Source organism: Mauremys mutica, chromosome 2, assembly GCF_020497125.1.
Source record: "Mauremys mutica isolate MM-2020 ecotype Southern chromosome 2, ASM2049712v1, whole genome shotgun sequence".
Classification (NCBI taxonomy): Eukaryota; Metazoa; Chordata; order Testudines; family Geoemydidae; genus Mauremys; species Mauremys mutica.
The window spans coordinates 260,272,128-260,295,447 of record NC_059073.1 but is presented as its reverse complement, the minus strand read 5'-3'; the positions used below and the strand labels follow the sequence as shown (position 1 = coordinate 260,295,447).

The 23,320-nt window shown below is 41.9% G+C and overlaps 1 protein-coding gene across 2 annotated transcripts in view; it reads left to right on the top strand.

Annotated features, from left to right (window-relative positions):
- The window catches only part of C2H10orf67 (chromosome 2 C10orf67 homolog), a 118,752-nt gene extending 96,464 nt beyond the window's left edge, over nucleotides 1–22,288 (top strand). For both annotated transcript variants that reach the window (XM_045003201.1, XM_045003200.1), the window contains 2 exons: nucleotides 1,057–1,156; nucleotides 20,530–22,288. In XM_045003201.1, coding sequence (XP_044859136.1) covers nucleotides 1,057–1,156; nucleotides 20,530–20,594 — 165 coding nt within the window. In that variant the 3' untranslated portion in view covers nucleotides 20,595–22,288. The remainder of the gene's footprint in view (nucleotides 1–1,056; nucleotides 1,157–20,529) is intronic.
- The last annotated feature ends 1,032 nt before the right edge of the window (nucleotides 22,289–23,320 follow it).

Sequence of the window (23,320 nt, the reverse complement as noted above, 5' to 3'; positions counted from 1 at the left end):
TCACGTCTCATTGGGCCCACAGGCTAGGGTGGTCAGGGCTTTCAGCTGGTCCATCACCTCTCGCAGGAGCGCTCAGTCCTGAGCAGCCTGATTCATCAGCAATTGGTTGGTCTAGTGCTGCAACCCCATCAATTCCTGCTGGACTGTCATCTGGGCTCACGTAGCCTCCTGTTGGGTCACTGTGGACCGTACAAGTGCCCTCACCATGTCGTCCATTGTGGTGAGGACAAGAAAATCCCCCTTTTCTATTTTTTTTTTGGCTGAGTCTGCTGCGCTGTCACACAATCCCACCTCTGACACAGGTTGTGACAGAGCTCCTTCTCTGTCTCGGTGGGTTCTGTGCTTCCACTTAGCAGTGGGCTGGGGTATTCCTCTCAACCTCAGAATTTCCCCATGCCCCTGAGCTTGCTCTCCATACCTTGCCTGAGCAGGGTTCCTCCCTGCTTATCCTGGGGTGAATATACCTGCTTTCCAGCACTCTCCTGTAGCCATCTGGCCTGACTCTGTCACAAATGTTAAAAAGGTCTGTAAGAGACCATTCCCCTTCTAAAAAAATCAAAAGAAGTATTAATATTATTTCCATGGAAATTGAATCAGGCCAAAAAATGGTAACACAAAAACTAGGACAGAGTTATGGTTCTTTAAGTGCTGCTTGTTGAGAATATTTCAGTATTTGTTTGCAACATGTTGTAGTTATTATAGAGCCTAGAAACTGTAGTCATGGACTGAGACCCCAGTGTGCTAGGTGCTGTACATACATAGAACAAAAATATGGTCCCTACTCCAAACAGCTTACAATCTAAGTATAAAACAAGACACAGCAGGTTGATCTAGACAAACAAGGGAATACAACGAAACAATGATACATGGCTGGTGTCAGAATTGTTTATGGAACTTCTGATTTCCACTTTTTATAGTATTTGATGGTTTTACAGATGTTTTTATGTCTTTGCTTGAATTTCACACAATAACCTTAAATGTAACTTAACAAGTTTCTTGTTATTTAATCAACCAATAGCTTTTAATCAGTCTTAATGAAAAAATGTTCCATACTAGCCCCAGATACGTTCCCAGTCTACTGCAGCGATGGAAGAAACAGATCTTAATATTGTAAAAATTCCAACTGGAACAGAAATGTGCTGTTTGTATGAAGATGGTAAGTATGAAATTTTTTAGGAAAAATAATATACTTTGTAACTTTATTTTGTGGGAAAACAGACTGATAGAAATCCTGTACCTTCAATTCCATACACACTGCCCTGAAAATGTAGACATAAAAACTAAGTAGAGCTTTATAAGAACTTCAATTAAATTATTGCTGTTTGTTATGAAACAGGAAATAAGATATTTTAAATGCAATGCAGCAGTTTGACAAGAAGCAAAATACAATTAACTACTTCTCTTATAAAAGTTAGGAGCATTATGCATCATTTTGTCTGGTATGCAGTTTGTCAACTGTTCAATCAGATCTCATGGGCTCTGATCCAACAAAGCACTTAAGCACATGCTTAACTTTAAGCATCTGAGTGTTCCCTTCAGGGTGGCTCTAGGAATTTGACCGCCCCAAGCAGTCATGCCTGCGGGAGGTTTACCGGAGCCGCGGGACCAGCAGACCTCCCGCAGGCATGACTGCGGAGGGTCTGCTGGTCCCGCGGCTCCAGTGGACCTCCTGCAGCTGTGGAGGGTCTGCTGGTCCCGCGGCTCCAGTGGAGCATCCGCAGGCGTGCCTGCGGGAGGTCCACCCGAGCTGCGGGACCAGCGAACCATCCGCAGTGATGCCTGCGGGAGGTCAACTGGAGCCGCGGAACCAGCGCACCCTCCGCAGTCATGCCTGCGGGAGGTCTGCTGGTCCCGCGGCTCAGGTAAACCTCCCACAGGCATGACTGCGGAAGGTCCGCCGGACCCGCCTGCCGCCCTCCTGGCAAAATGCCGCCCCACGCGCGCACTTGGCGCTCTGGGGTCTGGAGCCGGCCCTGGTTCCCTTGACTTCAATGAATTATCCCCATGCTTAAAGTTAAGCACATGCTTTAAGTGTTTTGCTGGATCAAGGCTTTAGTATGCATACTTTCCATTAATAGTACTAACACTGAAACTAGCTACCATTCCTGCCTTTTGATAGATACATCATTCTGGATGCTTGAGTGCCATTTAAGTATTCTCTGTCTTTGGTTAGACTGGCAAGCAGCAAAATCTGTTAAAACTTTTACATGTGGCATTGTTCTGCTGTTTTATCCCACTTCCATAACTCTCCTCCAGTTCTTTCTCTTATTTGCACAAGTTCAAGCAAAACCTACATCAAGATTTGGAAGTGAGGCTTGTCAAGTCAGGAATATAGAAGTAACATTTCAAAATGGAGTCCTCCATATCAGTAATGTTGGCAGTTAGCTCTGGGAACTTCATTGCTTCAGAGGATCTGCAAAATACCCACATGTATTTGCCCATTGTTGTCATAGGTTTCTAATCCTGTCATTAGGACCTTTAATCTACTTTGCTGTTTGACCTTAGCTCCCATGTTATTTACCAAAATGATAGTAGTATTGGCAGCCATTGACAAAGAGACAACTATTCTAGTGTACTCTGATTGCTGGCCAATCAAAGCCCAGACTCTTCCACTCACGGACTCTGCTGTTTATTGAGCCTACGGAATAGGAACTAAACAATCACATCGCTAACTTCTCTCTTCATGACTTCTGATCTACATGGGCACAATTTTCAGTGTCACTATCTATAAGTCTTTTCACAAAAAGAGGGTAAAAGTGCCAAACTCAAAGAAAATAAAGATTGCCACATTCAAGATTACTTGGATCTGTTACATTTAGAGGTCTCCTATCAGGAGCGTCATGACTCCTTGAATCCATTCTGATCCAGGTCTCTGTTTTTATTCCTCTTGGGAAAAGTGGATTCACCATCCTGAAGTTTTAAGATCAAAGGTGGTTATCCCAAAAGGAATCAATTCTTATCCCGGAGCAGAAGATGCAAAGAAATAATTATGAACTTAAATAAAACACATTAGACCAGGGGTAGGCAACCTATGGCACGCGTGCCGAAGGCGGCACGCGAGCTGATTTTCAGTGGCACTTACACTGCCTGGGTTCTGGCCACTGGTCTGGGGGGCTCTGCATTTTAATTTAATTTTAAATGAAGCTTCTTAAACATTTAAAAAACCTTATTTACTATACATACAACAATAGTTTAGTTATATATTATATATATATAGGCTTATAGAAAGAGACCTTCTAAAAACGTTAAAATGTATTACTGGCACGCAAAACCTTAAATTAGAGTGAATAAATGAAGACTCGGCACAACACTTCTGAAAGGTTGCCGACCCCTGCATTAGACTGTAAATAGACTTTAAAGCAGGGGCATAGACAACTATTTTTATTTGAGGGAGCTAGAGTTAAAAAAAAATAGCTGTTGAATATTGTGTTACACTATCCAATTACTGTAGCAGCAGCAGTCTTCTGATAACTCAGTTTGTTCTACTCAGCCCAGATGGAGGTACAGTTGTCTGATGTCTCAGCTGCTGATGGTCTCTTTGTCAGCTGGCTCTTGGTAGCTGAGGCCAGGTTGTAGGTATGTCCTGCAGCAGGCCCTGGCTCCTTTCTTCTCTGTCTGGGAAGTGGCTCAAGAAGCAGGGTCTCCTGTTCTTGTGAAGGGGAATTCTCTGGGCCTGTGTAAGGCTCACCTGCCTGTGCTTCTCCTACTCTTTCTGCAGCCAGGCTAGCTGTTTCCCTCCTCCACAAAGACTACGGATTCTCTCTCTTGGGGCTGTGGGAGTTTCTGAGAGTGAGATTGTGTTTGGTATGTGCTATGTGCACTAGCTGGTTTTGTGTTAGTCTGTGTTTGTTTTTGTTTCTTGCTGTTTCTTTGTTTTAGGGGTGTTACGTTCCCTCCCTTTTTTCCTCTGGATTGAGGGAAGTGTTCTCCATGGGGGTCCACTTCAGATAGGTTTAGTGGCTTGGCCCCCAAGCATGGGGTTCAGTGTGTTCCTGCTGTCTCCTATACTGTGGAGTCTGCTGTGTGTAGGTAGACGATTGGCTGTGTTAATATAAAATCTGCCTCTCAAATTAGTAAATCTGCAGTGATTTTCCTGACCCAACAACAGTTTGTGAATCATTTGGTACAGGAGGGATTTTGGGTCAAGGAATCTTTTGTTCCAGTTTTTCCCTTGTTTATTCCTACTACTAAAATAGTTTTTTTCCTATGCCCCCCGCCCCCCCAACCCTTCACTCGCAATGAGACCCTAGTATCTGATCTCTCATTGTTTCTGCTGTTAGGATTATTCTGTTGGGTTGCAAGAATCCAAATGTGAAACATGTTATGTCATTCCAGCCCCAGGCTTAAATAACCTGAACAGCTCTTCAACCTGTTTTTAAAGGCGCATGTAGGTGGGGTGGATTATACAGTGTTTGTTACTTCTGAAAAGCTGAAATGGTGTGGTGACCCTGGTCAATGGAGGGGTTACTATTCATGTACAACTGTCTCTGGGTTCCCTGGTATGAATATGGGACCCCAGGATAGTGGGGAGGGGCTGGAGTGTATCAAGGAGAAAGAGCCACCCCTCCGCTGCTGTTGGGAAGTGATTACCCTGCTGCACAAAAAGGGAGACTGCTGTGATTTTCAGAATTGTAAACATATTTTCTTTCTCTGCTTCAATTATAAAATTTTATCCAGGGCCTTAGCTAACCAGCTGAAGGACTGTTTGGGTACTTCGATTCATCCTGATCAAACATATTCTGTTCCTAGCTGCTGTATTTTTGATAATTTGTTCTTAGTTTGTGGTGTTTTTACTGTTACTAAACTTTTTAATCTGGATGTGGGGCTTATTTCAATGGATCAGGAGAAGGCCTTTGATAGAGTTAATCATAGTTATCTTTTAGAAACATGAGAAGCTTTGGGGATTGGGCCAGTGCACTTCATATAGTTCTTTATTGTGCCATAACCGTTTTAGTTTCTTAAAGATTAATGGGGGTATTAGCTGCTGCTTCCCAGTCCGCAGGGGCATACGTCGGGGTGCCCTCTGTCTCGGATGTTATATGCCTGATTCTGGAGCCATTCCTGTACCTCCTAAGAAGCTGTTGACTGGCCTACCTGGGCCAGGAGAGCCAGGCGCTTTTCCAGTTTGTTTGTCAACCTATGCTGATGACGTCTCTGTTTTTGTCATGTCTGAAGGTGAAGTGCAGGCACTTTGTGTCTGTTTACAACTATATGAACAAGATTCAGCACATTAATCTTTTTTTTTTTTGAATGGTTACTATTGGTTGCACCCTGCTTGCTGTTCTTACTATTAGATGAGGGTGGCTGGGGCTTACTGGCCTGGTCAGTAGGTTGGTGGCTTTTTGCATCCAGTCTGTTCAGCTGTTTCTGTACTCTGACTCCCTGCTGGCCTGGAATTCCCTTGCCCTCTCTATCCTCCATCGTGTTGGAGGATGGGCTTTGACCTTCACATTTTCTTGTTGGCACCTGGCTGATTACAAAGTTTAGATTTGCCTCCAATCTATAATGGCCATTTTAATGCGTGGTGACTTCTCTGCAGTGCCCAGCCTGACCAGGCGTTTTTAGTCTATGGTCTTAGAAGAGCCACTGTTTTTCAACCCATTTTTATTTTCTGAAGCTCTTTCTGCCAGGAGTCTGTTTTCTGCCTTTACTCAGGCTGGATTGACCAAGCTGCCTCACCTGATTGTTCCCTGTTTGTCACGCTTTTGCTGCTCAGACCAGAAACCGGTCTGTGTGGTTTTTTGGATAAGGTTCTTGCTGAATTCCAGGCAGCACTCCTTAAACGGGCTACTCAGCATTTGCAGAAAGATTTTGCGGGAACTGTCCTTCAAGTGGGAAACCCTCTGTTCCCCTCACTGGTTGCCTTCTCTTCCATGGATGAGATTCTAGTGCACCCAGGTAGATTGTTGTCCTGGAAGGGTCTGGTAAATGTTTGTTTTGTAGCCATGATCAAGAAGCAGCTCCATGGTATGTATGTCAAGGGATGGCATTATGCTACCCATTCTGTTCTCCCTGATACAACCTGGAGGATGGCTCTGTCCCTGGGTGACTTTATGTCCTCAACTTGGAGGATGCTGTAGAAACCTCCTCATTCTAAGTGCTCTGGTGACTTGCATTGGAGGGTCCTGCACAGCATCATAGCAACCAATCATTTTGTGACCCTATCAGCCCTGGTGTGTCTGTGCAGTGCTCTTTCTGTTCAGCCTCAGACATGGTGTTTCATTTTTTCCTTCATTGCCCCATTTGGTTCCTCTTTTTGTTTGTTTTTTTGTTTTTTCAGTGGCTTTTCAACAGTCTGGGACTAGTTTTCTCCTGTGTTCTGGGAGCAAGATACAGTGCTCACATTCAGAAGGTTTCATTCCTGGCTAACTTTTTTCTGGGCCAGGCAAAAACTAGCCATTCTGAAATCTCTCTAGAACTGAGTGGCCAGGGTAGAAGACTGTGATGTGCTAGATTGTGGCCCAGCTGCAGATCGATTACACCTTTTATAAATTACTTTTAACCTGGATAATTTTTGGTTGATTTGGTGTGTTAACAATATTATGAGTGAACTTAGTGATGATGATGCTTTAGTGATTCATGTTTAATGTTCGCTTAGGGTGATTTCATTTTATTTCATTCATATCTTTCTGTGTAAATATGGTAATTTTATAACATTTTTAGTAGTTTTTCATGCGTTTTATGTGAATAAAGTGTTTTTCATGTCATACAGACACCCTCTCTGCATGAGGACTTTTGATCCCTTCTCTCTTAGTATCAGGTGTAACAATCAGATGGCAACAGAAGGAACCACAAATTACGTATACTGATTGGAATAGGTATGCTTTGAATTTGGCATGACAGGATGCTATTGAAAATAATATTATCCTAAGAGATACTCTTGTAACTGTTTACAAAATTGCTAAATTAATTTTAAAATTACCCAAATAAGTTGTTATATTTCAGGACATTAAATATGTAGTGTTAAGTACATCACCAGGTATCCGTGTCCTCCGTCCAACAAGACGGACTCTCCGAGCAGAAGCATTGGTTACAATTTCTGAGAACTGTCTTACCTTGTGCAACTTGGGAGGTAGTGAAGGATACAACAAAAGATCCTGAAATAAGTGTTTGAATTGGTGGCACAGTAGCTCAAACAGAGAAGTTTAACTTCCTCTTTGGTATTGAACTATGACAAAAAGTCCTAAACATGGTAGACAATCTGACCAAAACTCTGCAGGGGTTGGATTTTTCAGCAACAGAAGGACAGACTTACATGAAAATGACTGACTAATTCACTTCAGTCCATCAGATCAGAAGAAAGTGATAATTTATTTTGGGAGCAAATCCCCCAGAAAAGTTTAAAGTTGGAGAAAGTCCAGAATGCCTGAGCTTCCAAGGAAGAGAAAAATTACCAAGAAAATGTAAATAGGGACAGTTGAACCCAGCTACCCAAATTCAGCAAAGGAATTTTATAAGTACATCTGCTTTGAAGTAATTGATTTTACGTTGTCTAGTATTCAATCAAAACTCAAACAGGCTACAAAATTATTCAAATCTTGAAGCTCTCACAACCTAGCCAAATATGACAGAAATGTGAGATCAAGACATGCTTCAGGGATATGGTTCTGAAGTCAGCCAGGATTGACTCGATTATTCAGCTTCATCTGTTTCAAATAAGCTGTCATCTTGCAGAAGGATTGTTGAAGTCAGTTCACCTATCCAAGCCAAACATTAGTTGTTTTCAGAAGTGGTGAAGTTGATAAAAATGATTGTGGTGATACCAGCTACGAATGTTGTAAGTAAGAATAGTTTCAGTGCTCTACTTAGTATTAAAAAATGGCTTCGATCCACAGTGGAAGACTCACAGCTTAACTGGTGTATGATTTTACCTATATACAAGGAGAAAACTGATCACTTATAGCTTTCAAATGTAGCAGAAGAATTCATTTCAAGAAGCCCAGGGTAAAGATCATTGTCTGGAACTTTTTCAGATATGTAAGTCATTATTTTTACTTGTATTTAAAAAAAATTAATGCTTTATTGAGTAGTTTTGTATCATGACTAAATTCGTCCACTTTTGATAACGTGAGACAATTGAGCTCCTGTTCAAGACTCAGTACCTGATTTTTTTGGTGGGGTAGGGATTTGTCTTGTGTAGCCCCAAGTTCCACCTCACTTAAAAACTACTTGCTTACAAAATCAGACATAAAAATACAAGTGTCACAACACACTATTACTGAATAATAGCTTACTTTTTCATTTTTACCATATAATTGTAAAATAAATCAATTGGAATATAAATATTGTGCTTACATTTCAGTGTATAGTATATAGAGCAGTATAAACAAGTCATTGTCTGGATGAAATTTTAATTTGTACTGACTTCGCTAGTGCTTTTAATGTAGCCTAACAAGGCAATATCTAGAAGAGTTAATGTACCCCTTGGAAGACCTCTGCGTACCCCTGGCGGAGAACCACTGCTCTAGACAAATTCCTGCACAGGTAGCCTTCTGCCTACCTAAATTTCCCCTTTCTGTTTCAGTTACATACAGTATTTTCACTTCTGTCCACGATTTTGTTCTGTTGCTATGCACTGTGTGACAAAGTCAGGATGGCTGCAGGAGGGTCTGGGAAAACAGGTACATTAGCCCTAGAATGCTAACGGCCCTTTTTCCTACAAGCTGGGAAGGGATTACTTCAGGTCAATTAGGGACACCTGAGTCCAATTAAGGGCTGCCTGAAACCTGCTAAAATCTCTCTCTTGGTGAGAGAGAGGAGAAGGAGGGTGGGAGATAGGCTTCTCCAGTATAAGAGACTGTGCTCCGCCTAATAGGGGAGACACCCAAAACCCAGTGCCTTTGTAGGGGAAGGACTGACAACCCAGGGACCAGCAACAGGACAACACCTGCCCCAGTGAGGGGGCCAGGGAGAGATATTCCCTTTTTGTTTTGGTGCTTTATAGACTTGTTCCCCTTTGTTTGGCAGAGGAGCTCTTCTCAGGCCTGCCCCGAGGCCTATCGGGAAGGCTCTGAAAAACAAGCCCTGAAGAGGGAAGACAGCCGTGCTCCAGAGTGGGGGCTGATTTACCCCAGGCCCTGTCCCTGCCAGAGGAGGGAGCGCTGAGCCCGGCGAGGCAGAAGGGGTGCCTTGCCACAACTGTTATAGCTGTTAAGTTACACTGCACCCCGGAGCTAGCTGTATTTAAATTTTGGGTGAGGTTATCCATTTGTATTATATTATACACTCTGATGAAAGGCACCATATAATACCATGTATAGCAAATGAGAAATTAAGCAATACAGTAGATGGAGAATTTCAGAACAATTAAATCATGTTTCAGCTGCAAAGCATCAGGCATTAGACGTTGACTTAAATGTCCCAAAGGCCAGCTATCAACTAGAAATATCCTGACATTTCATATTACTGTTATGAAAATGAATTGCTTCATCAAAATAAAAGAAGGTGTTAGACCCAGGCATCATCGAGAAACTCCAACTATATCCAAAGCTTAGGGCGTGTCCACACAGAGACTAAATGGGTGACAAACTGGGGTGCAAATCTACAGCACACTAAGTCGCGTGTGGCCCCTGCTATGGTGTACTAAAGTTTTGGAGTGTGCTATGGAACTTTTACTGCATGGCAGCACAGTCCACATGGCGACTCGGTGCAGGCCAGGCTAGTACACAGTACATTTACACTCTACCTTGCCACACACTAAGAAGTCTCTGTGTGGACAAGCCCTTAACTCTCCTTTTCTCATAGATAATTGGAAACTTTCCCATAGCGCACACAAACTTGTTATGCAGTATAATATGAAATGTCTTTCTCTTTCTTTACAATTATTCTTTAGAACAGGGGTCAGCAATCTACGGCACACATGCCACCTTTGGCACGCGAGCCAATTTTGCCTGGCACATGGCTGCCAGCCGGGGTCCCGGCTGCCGGCCCTGCTCAGCCCACTGCTGGCTGAGTGAACGGAACCCCAGGCTGGCAGGAGGCTGAGCGAGGCTGGCAGCCGGGACCCCAGACCAGCAGCAGGTGCGCCCCCCGGCTCCCCTCTCACCTCGCTCGGGTTCTGCGGCTCCTGGGAGTGTGAGCCGCTGGAGTGTGGGGCCCTGAACATGCTGCGGGAGGGGCAGCAGTGGCGGCTCGCACTCCTGGGAGCCGCAGAGCCCGAGTGCGGCAAGGGAGGAGCTGGGGGGCACATGGGGACCTCCGCCTGCATGCATCTGCTTCAGGAGCCCCCCGGGTTGGGGGGCATCAGGCCGCAACATGGGCAGGTGCGCCCCCCCGGCTCCTCCCTCACCGCGCTCGGGTTCTGCGGCTCGCAGAAGTGTGAGCCGCCACTGCCCCTCCCGCAGCTCCCCCCCCCCCTCCTGCTGCCCCAGCACTCCTCGTGGAGTTTTGCCTCCACATGAAGCCAGTGTCTGACCAGCATGGGCATGGTAAGGGGAGTCATGAGGAGCTGTCAGGGAGCAGGGGGAGGGTTGGATGGGGCGGGAGTTCTGGGGGTCCTGTCAGGGGGGGAATGGTTGGATGGGGCATGGGAGTCCCTGGGGGTCTGTCTGGGGGTGAGGGGGTGGATAAGGGTTGGGGCAGTCAGGGGATAGGTAGGGGGTAGGGCCCTAGGAGGCTAGAGGGGGGGGTCTCAGGAGGGGGCATCAGGGGACAAGGAGCAGGGAAGCTTAGGTAGGGGGTGGGGTTCTGGGGGGCAGTCAGGGGCAGGAGTCCCAGGAGGGGGCAGTCAGGGGACAAGGAGCGGGGGAGGTTGGGTGTTCTGACCAGGACAGTCGGTGTGGGAAGTAGGAGGGAGTGGATGGGGGTGGGGCTAGGGCAGGGCTCTCCCCTCTTTTTTGATTGTTGAAATATGGTAACCCTAGGCGAGGGGGGATCCAGGGGGCGCATGGGGGCTGGCGCCCGCATACATCCACTGCATCCTGCAGGAGCCCCCGGGGGACGGGGACGCCGGGCCACAGCCTGGGCGCGGGGGGCGCAACTGCTCCCTGCTAGCAGCGCCGCTGCCTTTGCAGGGCTGCTGCCCCCCTGCACCACACTGGCTCCTCCGTGGCTGGGGCTCGCTGCTGCCGCAAGCGGGACACTCTGGCTCTCCGGTGCTTCCAGAAGGCGGCTCCTCCCTGCCAAGCTGCTGCAGCAACCCAAGCCCGGCAAAGCCAGTGAGTGGACTTGGGGTGGGGGCCACCAAGGTGGGGTGGGGAGGGCTCATGGCGGGGGGCTTTGCACCCTCCAGGGGAGTTCAGGGGGCGGGGAGGGAGGAACCTGGTCTGGGGAGCAGCCCCTGGGCACGGCTGGCCCCTGGGCAGGCTGGCTCCTGGGGTCTATAAAGGCTCATTGGGATTTGCCCCTCAATGAACCGATGTGCGGGGGGGGGGGGGTGCAAGGTGGAAGTTTTGCCTAGGGCATAAAATATCCTTGCACCGGCCCTGCCCCAGGGGGTGCGTGCACCCCAGGTTAAGAACCACTGCACTAAACTGATAAGATCTGCATTTTAATTTAATTTTAAATGAAGCTTCTTAAACATTTTAAAAAACTTGTTTACTTTACATACAACAATAGTTTGTAGACTTATAGAGAGAGACCTTCTAAAAACATTCAAATGTATTACCAGCACACAAAACCTTAAATTAGAGTGAATAAATGAAGACTCGGCACACCACTTCTGAAAGGTTGCCAACCCCTGCTTTAGAATGTTCTGCATATTTTTCTGAAAGAGAATCGTTCACTAAAACAACTGATTCTCAGTGAGTAAGGAACTTTAAGAAGAAAGAATAATTCTTATAAAATTACATATTTACTCATGTTTGTTCCCTAACTCACTCTACTCTAGCTGTGAAGATGTGCTTGGGGGTCTGATCCTGCACTGAAGTCAATGCCAAAGCTCCCACTGACTTCAATGGTGCACAATCCAGCCCTTGTTCTGTATCCCTTTCCACCTCTTGCCAAACCATATATAACTCTAGCTTTTCAGCACCATGGACACTCTGCACTGTTCACACATTCTTTCAGCTAGTACACTTTCCTAGTGAGAAATTTACTTTGTTTTGTATCTACATATTTTCTAAAGCTAATTCTGAACAGAAATTATGGTCAATCAACATTATTCAGTTAGTGGTGGCCTTTTGTTCATCTTCTAGGGAGTTGTGGCTTGTTTAATTCAGAAGACTTGGCTCTCTTGGTACCATTTATCTTATTTGTTTGGAATAAATCTTTTTTCTTTTTGCAAAAATCAAATTACAAAAAAATAATGATCTTCTAATACATTTGACATAAGTGTAAGGATCAGAGGGAGCACTGCATTCAGGTAAGACTGGATGAACCTATAGCTTGTTTACTATTACTGTGACTATTTGAATTGTACAACTGGACACCTAATTCACATGGTGGTGGTTCTATTTCCTGTCTGGGTTAGTGGAATTAGAAATCATAGAGATTTCAAGATGACTGTGCTAACTCTTCCAGCATGAACCTTATGTGAGCCTATATTCACATGAATTTTTCTGAGATGTTCGCTTTCTGCAAATACTCTTTCAGATAAATCACTGAGAAGAATGTTTGTAGAAAGTAAATTAAAGAGGTTGTTATTCACACAAATCTTAGCAAAAAAAATGTTTGTGATATTTATCTAGCTGTACATTTGGGACTGCCCATATCCAAAGCCCCTTTCATGTAGTTTGGGCATGATTGTTTTGTTTTAAAGTCAGTCTCTTTCCTTTTATAATTGAACACATTGGGAGCATACAGGAAATATAACACAGAGAAAGAGGGTGTGTGTAAAGGTTTCAATGGTTAACAAAGATTATATTTTATAAATATTATAATTTTAATAAATGAAGACAATATTTCATAATGAACATCCTAAAACCCCAAGAGTCTGTACACAAAGGATGGCCCTATTCTGCAATCTTACTCACACTGAGTGCTACTTATGCAAATAGTTCCATTTTTAGTACTGCTCAGCATGACCAAGGTCCATAGGGCCTAATCCAAAGATTTAAATCAATGTAGAAGTCCACATAGACTTCAATGAGTTTTAATCAGGCCCATAAAGAATAAATTAGGGCTTATCGGTACTACACAGCCTCTGCCGGTATATCTGTACCAGCAAAGCCTCCTAGTGGAGATGCCGCATAAGTTGGCAAAAAGAGTTCTCCCAGAATAGCTAAACCACCTCCCTGAATGGCATAAACTATGCCAACAAGAGCACTCTTTTGTTGGTTTAGTTGCATCCACAAGGGGTTGTGCCAGCATAGTTATGTTGGCAAAAGGGGTGTGATTTTTTTTCACAATCCTAACCAACATACCTATATCGCCAAAACTTTGCAGTGTAAACCAAGCCTCACTTCTCATCTTTATTGAGGAATGAGGATGATCCATCAAGATAATTGTGAAATTATTGTGACTTCTTCCACTGCATTGTACATGGTTTCATAACTAGCGCTTCAGTTAGATCAGTATCTTGATTTTTCTGAAACACTAATATTTTGATATTTGATAGCAGAAGAGGTACTATTTTAATCTAAAGTTAAGATGTTGATGATTTATTCTGAACAATAATATGCTTTCAGCCGAAAGAGACTGATGTATTAGCAGAATTTTTTATGTTTAAAAAGTGGTAAATATACTGTAGGTTACAGAAATTATGTATAAAGGGAATAGATAAATAAGCCTGTGATATAAGAAGTAGTTAGTATAGTCAAAGGATGAATGTGTATCTTCCAACATTTTTTAAATTGTTATAAACAGGTGTAATACATTTTATAAGTAAAAATTTGCAACAATTTTTATTCTGTTTCTATGTAATAATGATAAATTTGGACAGCTAAGAACATCTAAGACTTCCATTGTATGACACGCACTGCAGTTGATTTTATGTACTCTAGAAGACTTTTCTCACAGTCCAGTATTTGGGTACTATTGACTTTGTAATCTCTAGACACATTCTTAATGAGTAGAAAAGACACGAATCTCTGAGATAAAAATGCAAAGTAACAGTGACTCTTTACGTGGGTTGTCAGTAAGAGAAAGCTCAAACATAAGTATCTGATGCACAGAGGTAACACAAATTATTCTGATAGATTACATTGTTTGTTCCTGTTTCAAATTACTCTGTCAATCCAGGAAGAGGAGGTTAAGAGGTCAGTCTAAAAGTGCTTGAAAGGACACTGTCAAAGAATTTTTTCATAAATTTAAAATCCATATTTCACTAATTATTTATAATAATATCTTAGCTGCACAAACCAAATAAAGATCCTTATCTAATTAAGAGACTTCTTCTATAGTCAGTGGGAAAACTCCCATTAATTTTAATAGGAGCAGGATCAAACCCTTACATGTTAAATTAAAACCAGATAAACTGGTTTGCTGTTGAAGGTCTTCAATAAATGTTGCATTCCTGGAACTGATATGGTTTTAAAAAAAAAGTGTGTCATAATGGGGTTATCTTTGTTTTTTGTTTTGGGGTTGGTTTTGTTTTCTGTGGGAGAAAAAACAGAAAATTACATGGACTTTGAAAACAGACTCCAAAACTTGCGCTCTTTCCGTACACCTGTCTTATTATGCTTGTTAATGTCCCTTTAATATGGTGATAATTGCCCCAAAACTGTAGGTAGTTTTAGTGGTTTTATAGGTAATTTTACAAATACTGGATTAAAACTCCTATTGGCCTGGGCAGATGCATGACTGGTGTGTGAGTACCAGCATTACTCCCATATACAGAAAGGATCAGATCCTAAGAGGTTCTTTAGCATGTTGAGGGTTTTTTTCTGAGTGCTCTGAACTCCCATTGAAATCAATGGGTTTGATCCTTCACCTACTGCAATCATTGGCAGCTCTCTCATTGACTTCAACAAGTGTGGGATTCAACCCATTGGCAGTTGAAGATGCTGAACCCATTCAACAGTTGGCTCTTACTGATTTATAAACATATTCTTGAGCAGTTCATATAAAGATACACCATTTCTTTCCTGGTTTTGTGTCCATCCCCCCGTTCTTTCTTCTGGCAGTTTTCAGTGCACAGTGATAAACTTTGGAGTTCTGGAGTTGTGCAGTGACATTCCAAATGTGCAGAGAGTGAACTATTTCTGTGCTGACTCCATTCATAAACATCAATCAGGCTGCCCACCTCTCAGAATTTAATCAAGTCCAGAGATAGCAATATATTGCCCTACAGTTAGACAGCTCCATGTTCTCATGGACTACAGCTCATAAGCTGGCATATTCTTTGGGGAATTAACTGTGTCCCAGCTTCAGAACCACTGACACACCTAGTAAGAGCCACGTGTGTATTCCTTATATAACTCAACCATTTAATCCATAGATATCAAACTACCTTTAAAAAGAAAGTAAATATCAATACCCCTATTTCACAGATAGGGAAACTGATGTGCAGAAAGGTTTAGTGATTTCCCCATGGTCACAGGAAGTCAGTGGCAGAGCCAGATTCTCCATCTTTTGATCTACCCATGGCACTGTATTGCCTCCCTTTACCAAGATGCATTGCATGTTGGTCTTGATACTCAACACACTGTTACTGGAAATGTAGTCTGCATAAAACAAATTATGTTTTCATTATAGAATGATTCACTGGGAACCACTGAATAAAAAAAGATTATAACAACATTTGCAGCTAATGTCTTGATATCATCCATATCACACTGCAACTGGACAAAGTAGTACAGATGCGACAGCAATGGGAAACCTAGATATAGGTACATTTCTGAAAAATGAAACCTGTACATACAATTTTAAAAATAAATTATAGGATTTAGCTTAAATAAAAGAAACTTAATTTCCTTTCCATAGAGTCAACCAGGGACATTTTTTCATATCATCCAGTACTATAGGTAGGATACTTGACTTAATAAAAGAACTGAACAAAATATGTGACAAAGGAACAATATGATTATGGAATCTAGAGTGTCTGAGAACAAACATTATTGGGGTCAGAAAAGGTGCCAGAAGCTGCTTTGCATTACCCAACACTGGCATTAAGTCCTGTTTCTGATTAAGGACTATTTGTCCCACAAGGAAAACATTCTTCCTTTTCAGACAGGCTCCAAGTTTAACTTGGACATAGCAAGAGCAGAGGGGAGCTTTTAATTGATGGTGGTGGTTTTAAAACGGGCACAGTTATGGGTACTGCACCGTGTAGGTTTGAGTATTAAAGATATACAAGTTATAACAAAAGTTTATCATCTATAGATCACCGATCTAATGTAATGAACTTGAATATATCTTGGAGCAGGCACTCTATTTGGTTACACATCTATAGCCAAAGGAATTCCTGATGGCACTCCAGTAACTCCAGCGGAACAACAGCAGGGATCGCTTTGGCCCATCGTGCTTAAAATGTCCAATTCCCGTCTGAGAGCTGTCTTGCTACCTGTACGGTGCACAGAAGAGCACTAAGTTTGTCTTCCCTGTGTTTATAAGGCTTGACCAGGCTAGGTACTGAACATCCTCCGTTCCCATTTTCTTTAGTTAGCACTGAAGGCGCTCAGCACTCGGGATCAGCCCCTAGCCCAGAGTACAGAACTAATCAATGGTCACAACCATAAAAGACTCAGCTTGAAGATTGTGGATCAAGTTCTCCACAGCAGTGAGATGGGGCTATCAAGAAGTCAGTTATAGTTCCCCAAGTCCCTGGTCATGCCCCCTAGGCACAGGATAGAACAGCCTGGGGGGTGCTGTAAACGGCATCAGCTGGCGGGAGTCTTCTAGTGACCAGCTGGCTATTGCCAAAGCACATTGCTCTTGGGCCTCTCCCCCCTGCCCTGCTCCAACACGTCCCCTGCTTCGGGGAAGGAGGGGTAGTAGCTGATTTTGATGACTCTTCTACTGTTGGAGACTTTCGCCAAAGGTACCCCAGCAGGTGGCTTGAGGGAGGTTTCTCTCTCTTTGCACCCTATGGATGAAATCCTGGCCCTATTGAAGTCAGTGGGAGATCGCCATACCAGATATCAGAGTGAAGTGTGCATGCGTGTGTGTATATATGTTTGGAAATATTTTTAAATATTCTGTGTGTCAGGATACACAAAACCAGGGAAACAATAGGTTTGCCATAAATGATTGTTTGATGGTCTATTTTATGATGTAATGTGTTTCTGCTGTAATCATGTAAATATAAATTAGACAGCTTAATTTGTAAATGTTCTGATAAAATTACTGCAAAATGCCAGTAGGACATGACATATTCTTGACATCATTGAGGCTGAAAGATTTATGGAACTTTGGCGGCTGATTTTACTCATGAAAAGGACAAGGTTGGAAAGTTGGATTGTTTATTCACTAAATAGTCTTCTGTGCCTCTTCCAATATAAACCATGGGAATGTGGAACTCAGACCAATATTGACAGTATCTCATTGAAACATTATAGTGATAACTTTATCAGTGGTATGTGACACAAGATGGCACCAGACCATAACGTGCTGTCTTCATATGTCTACAAACATTTTAGATAAACTGCTTACTTTTAAAGATCTCTGAAATGCTGTTAGCACATGTATTTGTTTTACTGAATTTAACGTCTACACTTTTCAAATGGTTTTAATTCATGGGGTGCCAAGAACAAGAATAAATTATAAAATCACATTTAATGTTAGTGACTCTTTAAATGGATTTTTTCATTCAAACTTTGTCATTAAAATAGAAAGACCTTTTGGTTGTGACCATACAAGCATAATAAATTGTGTATGTTTGTGATACTGAATGAATCTTGCCCATATGCTGCACTGCAAGGCTACATGAATGAAGCATTTACCAAATCAGGCCCACCACATTAAACAGAAAAACAATCTTTATTCATGGTAACTTATCAGTTTCAATTAATCAACCTTAACAATAGAAATTCTGATGTGTTCAAGCAACTTGAAAGCAATAGGTCATCTCCAGGGCAGCCATGTTGTGTCTTTGTGCCTATGGCTTCACACAAAGCAACATCTCCAATAAATGTACATATACAAATTCATATGTGTGCATATATACATATAAGCACCTAGCCACACCAAGGCCTATAACATACAAGTCTGCATGTATGTACAGTACTTGTTTACCTTTTTGTCCTACAAAATGTAATTGTTTTCCAGTATTTTTAAGCTCTGTAAGTTTAAACAAAGGAAAAGAAATTTCCATTGGATGACCATCCTTTCAGTTTCTCTGCTGCTATGTGAATGGCATTGTGAAAACCTTTCCAATGGTATTGAAAAGGGGTAACCATTGGTTTGATTTGGTTACACGGTTTCCTAAAGAGCTCCCTCCCACTGCCTTAGGGTCTGTGAAAGGTCTGTGACCTGTTTAGAACTGCCAAGTGAAATGTCATGTCGCCCCTCCCAAATGGGAGTATCTGCATTCATTTGATCAGTATAAAAAATGATTGGGGATGGCGAGATCAGTGCTTTTGAATTGCAATTTATACCAGTTTACAAAAATGCACATTGTTGGAAAAGAAAACATGGAAGTGTTTCTTTCTAAATTGCATTACCTGTGAAATGTCATTAGTCTTTTTAGGATATTTACATCCTATTTTTTACTATCTAAAAGAGAGACTTAAAATGAAGAAATTCCGTATTGGTTGTGATATTAATGAATATTGTCCTAGTTAATGTCTTGTGTTTAGGTTTGCTATCAAATATTTGGGGGACGATCTTTCCTGATTCTTTTTCAAATTCTGTTTATAGTTTTGTAGCCACTATTACAACTACCATTTGAGGATATTGGGTGATGCATAAATTTTCCTCACTTTAGTGAAATGACACAACGATAGTATTTTCCAGAGATTTAGTTTATGTAATATTGAACATTCTTCCTTTTCGTGTTAGGTGCATTGCCCATTGATTGCTTGTCCATAGATGTATTCATTAAATACTTAATTTGTTTCCATTTAACTAGCTACTTCCCTGGGCGCACACACATAATCTACCCCCCGAAAGTAACCCAGGATGGGATATACATATTTTAAATGTATAATGTTGAATGTATTATCTGTAGCTTTCTATTTACACTGAAGTTATATCTAGTAGATATCCAGCTCACAAAGGGAAGGCATAAAGTCTCTGTGATGCATTGGTGATTTCAGGAAAAGGCGTACATCCTATGTTCTCTCTATGAAAAAATATACACCTGAATATTCTGTTTACAATGCATCTTCTAGTTATGTCAACACTGAACGGATGGCGTTATTCGGTAGTGTTCGCAGTTGTTCAGAAAGCGCTGAAAGCAGGTCCTTTTGTGTTCTCCAGTGGCTTTCAGGAGGACATTAGTCTGGCAGAAATCATTACCTTTCCCAAAGAATTTGAAATGTGCTGTTCTCATCAGATGAAAAGGGACGTTTGATACCTTTGGGGTTCCTATATAGGGTTCTGTGGGTGCCCATTGAGTTTCTTCAACTTTCAAAAAACAAAACTTCCGTAATGGAATAGGTGACAGTTTTAATTCATAATAAGCGCTTAATTGATGAGATGGCATAAGCGTTTCTTCCTACACATGATCAACAGTGTTGAATTTAAAATAGCAGTTTTGCACAGAAATGTTATTGCATCACATTTTTTATTTATGTTAGCATTTGAAATGAGAATGTCAGCTCTTTAGTCGGTAGTACTCCGTGTGAGATACTTATATATACATATATACGGTATTCTGTATGCTTCCCCCCTTCCCCCAATAACTCAGAATGTAAATCTGCCTCCGACATCAACGCCTGGACCCAGAAAATCACTGCTCAGCGTGATGGCTAAGCACTTCTGAATTGTGGGTCTATAAGGAGAAGTGGAGCAATGTCTACATAATAACCCCCCAGTGCTGACCACCATCCAACACTAGCTGCTGTTTTAAAAAATAAAAAATCATAATGTACTAATTATAAATGGAAGGCGTAGAACAAATCAACATTAAATGTAGACTAAAATGAACATACATCCGAAAAAAAATAGGAAAAGCAAAAGTTGTTTTGTTTTACAAGTTCACCTGGTCTGTACAGGCTATTGTAGAAAGGGCTGGCAGATTGCTAAGGGCTTAGTGCTACTACACCGTGGTAAACCAAAGAGGGACTTGGATCATAAAGATGACACAGTGGTTTAAAACTAGTGAGAAAACAAATGAATGGCAGAGTTAAAGCTGAGCTTCAGGTTTGTATTGACTAGTGGGCACTGGTGGCTGTATTGCACATTTAACTGCGCTGTTGTATTCGATAGTACAAGTGTCCAGAATAACTGGGGAGCAGAGCAGGCTTTGCTGGTGTGCAGACGGAAGGCTCGGTTATGCTGTCACTTTCACTGTGAAGTGGATCACTATATTTCAGAGTATATGCTTTACATTGCTGCTCACAAGAAACCCCAAACTCCTGGTGTCACCTAGTGTGTATCAGGGGAACGCACAAAACAAACTCCCGAACACCTTCATTCTGTTTAGGAAGTGATCTGAAATAATGCAACAAGTCGAGCAAGTTTGAGCCTCAGCATGAGTAACTTTGTTCTGACATGTTTCCTGCATGATTTGTGCCCTGATGTTTCATGTCTTCATCTTTTCTCTTTTAGTTTCTGGGGATGAAGAATTTGTTGGGGGTCCTCCTTTTCCTTCACCTCCGTCCACGTTAACTTGACAGTTGGAGCAGTGCCTTCTGTGGGGAGAGACAGAGAGAGAGAGAGCAGGATCGCAAGGAAATAAATGCCCATAGGTCTTCATATGGTCCCGGAAATGTTTCTATGTGTTGCCTCGCTAGGAAGCTGTGAACACTTTGATTCTCCAAAGTAAGGTAGTGTATATTTGAAGTTAATGACAGGAATTTAAAGAAGCAACTCTCCCACCTGCACGCTTTCCTTTCTTGAAGTTCTAGGTGATTATCAGAATGGGGATATGAACGTGTATCCGATGACATTCCATCTTGGCTCCATATTTGTTCCATGCATGGCCTGATTCGCAGTTCTACTTTTTCTTTAAGAGCAAAGTTTTATTCTGAGTAAAGACTGAACTTCAATCAAATACACCACCAGCCTTGTTTAGAAACTCCTACATTACACCACATGAACGTTAAGTACCTTGCTTTAACTGATAGTTTGATTTAAGAGCTAGTCCTTAAACTGAGCAAGCATACACGGCTGGAAGTACAAGGCTTTGATTGCAAGCTTTTGAACCATAAGCAGAACCCGATCTTGACGCCTGTAATGACGTCAGTAGCTCCATCGAGTTTAATAAAACTTAGAGAGAAGACAGACTGCATGATTTGTCCCTTAGATTCTGCCTAGCCCAATAGCTGGAGTGAGTTTAGTGGCATTGATGTTTTATGGGCTATTGATTCATATTTTCTTTTTCTTATTCATTGACATCTCTATTTTCAACGCTATCCAAAGGGACTTAAATTATACAAATTAAAACATTTCCATAGTTACCATGAACTGGTAGTTTGAGAAATGACAAGTTACCAGCCAATAGTCTAAGCATATTTGTGTGTGTATCATAGATGTGTGTTTAAGGTGTTGTATAAATATACAATATTGTGTTTTAAAATACTGGCCAATAAATGTAAAAGCGCTAATTTCCTAAAGTCGTTGTGAAAAGCTTTCCGTCCTACCTTTCTTTGCCGACTACCAAAGCAAACTAAGAACTGCTTGCTAGTGTCATTAATAATCGACTGCGTTCAGTACATAATTTTCATTTCCATTGATCTGTTTTGCAATTTGATTCAACTTCTCCTACATGAACAACGTTAAGAGGTTCATCATTTATGCTGGGCAAAACTTTCATAATACTTCGCAAAACTATTCCTTAGATCCCAGGAAATATGTTCCTTTTTGGTGTCCTGTAAAGCTGAAATGTTTAACCCTGGGTGGATAATTTAGTAGATGAGTAAAAGACTGAAAAGGTTTAATGGAGAAAAGCAGCCTTATTTCCATCCCATGCCCATATAGTTGCACACTGCAGTCCACCATTATTCGAGCTTCATCTACTATGCACTATATACCACCGTCTCCAAAGGATTGTTGCCCTAGAAACGTGTTTTAAATCTCCTGCTATATATCAACACCTTGTTTTAGCAGTCCTTGGCTGAATTACAGTTACACAGTTTGGCGCTTCTTTCAAATTTCCTCCCATCACTTTGGCCAAAGAAAGGAATTTTTCTCCTTTAGAAATGAATTGGCTTAATTAGTAAGTAGATTAATGGCAATTGCTGGTGAGTTGGTTTCCAGCAGAGTTTCACCAGAGAGGGTTAATCGGAGTCAGGTCTGGAATCTTTCCCAGAACTGGCTGCCAGCCATTTCCGTCAACCAATCAACCCCATAAACAAATGCCCTACCAAGTGAAATCGGGTTTATATTCTTACTGTCATCCTGCTAGAGTAATTTCCCCAAACAGCGGCAACTTCGCAGTGTGGTTGAAACTGATAGCTCTGAATTTGGGTTTAATACCCAGCTATTAAGAATACTTGAAATGTTCCATGTGATGTAAGAATGTATTGTTGGTCAAATCAGAATTCAGTACACATGAAAACTGGCTCCAACAATAAAGGATCCTTATCTGTAACAATCTGTTCTAAACTGATCATAATGTGAGGCAATAGCAATAACTTAAAATGTAGAATATTGCAAAACACTCCCAAACTCCATTGCCATAAAATATGGTACGAACAAGGAAAACCTTAAGCACAGCGCTGCACATTTTGCAGTCTTTACACTTATCTTTCCATACTGATAAAAATGCATTCATAGTTTAACACGCAGCTGCATTAGGCTTGCAAAAAAAATCCCTGCTGAGAAATGCATATAATAGGAAAAACAGATCGGCTGGACAGCAATGTAATTAATGCCAGAAAGGGCTGAGGCCGGTTTCATAGTTTGTCTTTTGAGTATATCAAGACGAGACCTGGTGAAAAATGACGCATGCTTTAGCATTTCAGAAAGCTGGCAACTGGCAGAGCCCCCCTCCTCCCCTTTTAACTTTATACTGCTGAACAAAGGGGTCGGCAGAACTAGCTAGGTTGTAATGAGTTCTATGTCCCTAGCACATTAAGTGCATCATGGAAACATATTGTATCGAAATAGTTTGGAGGAGAATACTGGGGATGAAAGAGAATGGGTGCTTTGATCAGCTCCCTGGGGTCCTGAGTGCGCACAGACCGACTTGCAAGGAGTTATTCAGCTCCAGCTAGACACACTTACAACACCATTCAAAGAAATTTGCATATCTGTAATTTATCACATTTGTCCCGAACATTTTTGCAAGGTAAATAAAAGTTGTCTGAATAAAAAATATCAATCATCAGATGGGGGGGGGAAGAGGAAACTGTTTAAGGCAGACCTCAAAAGTCTGCTCGATGCGAAATAAAACTTT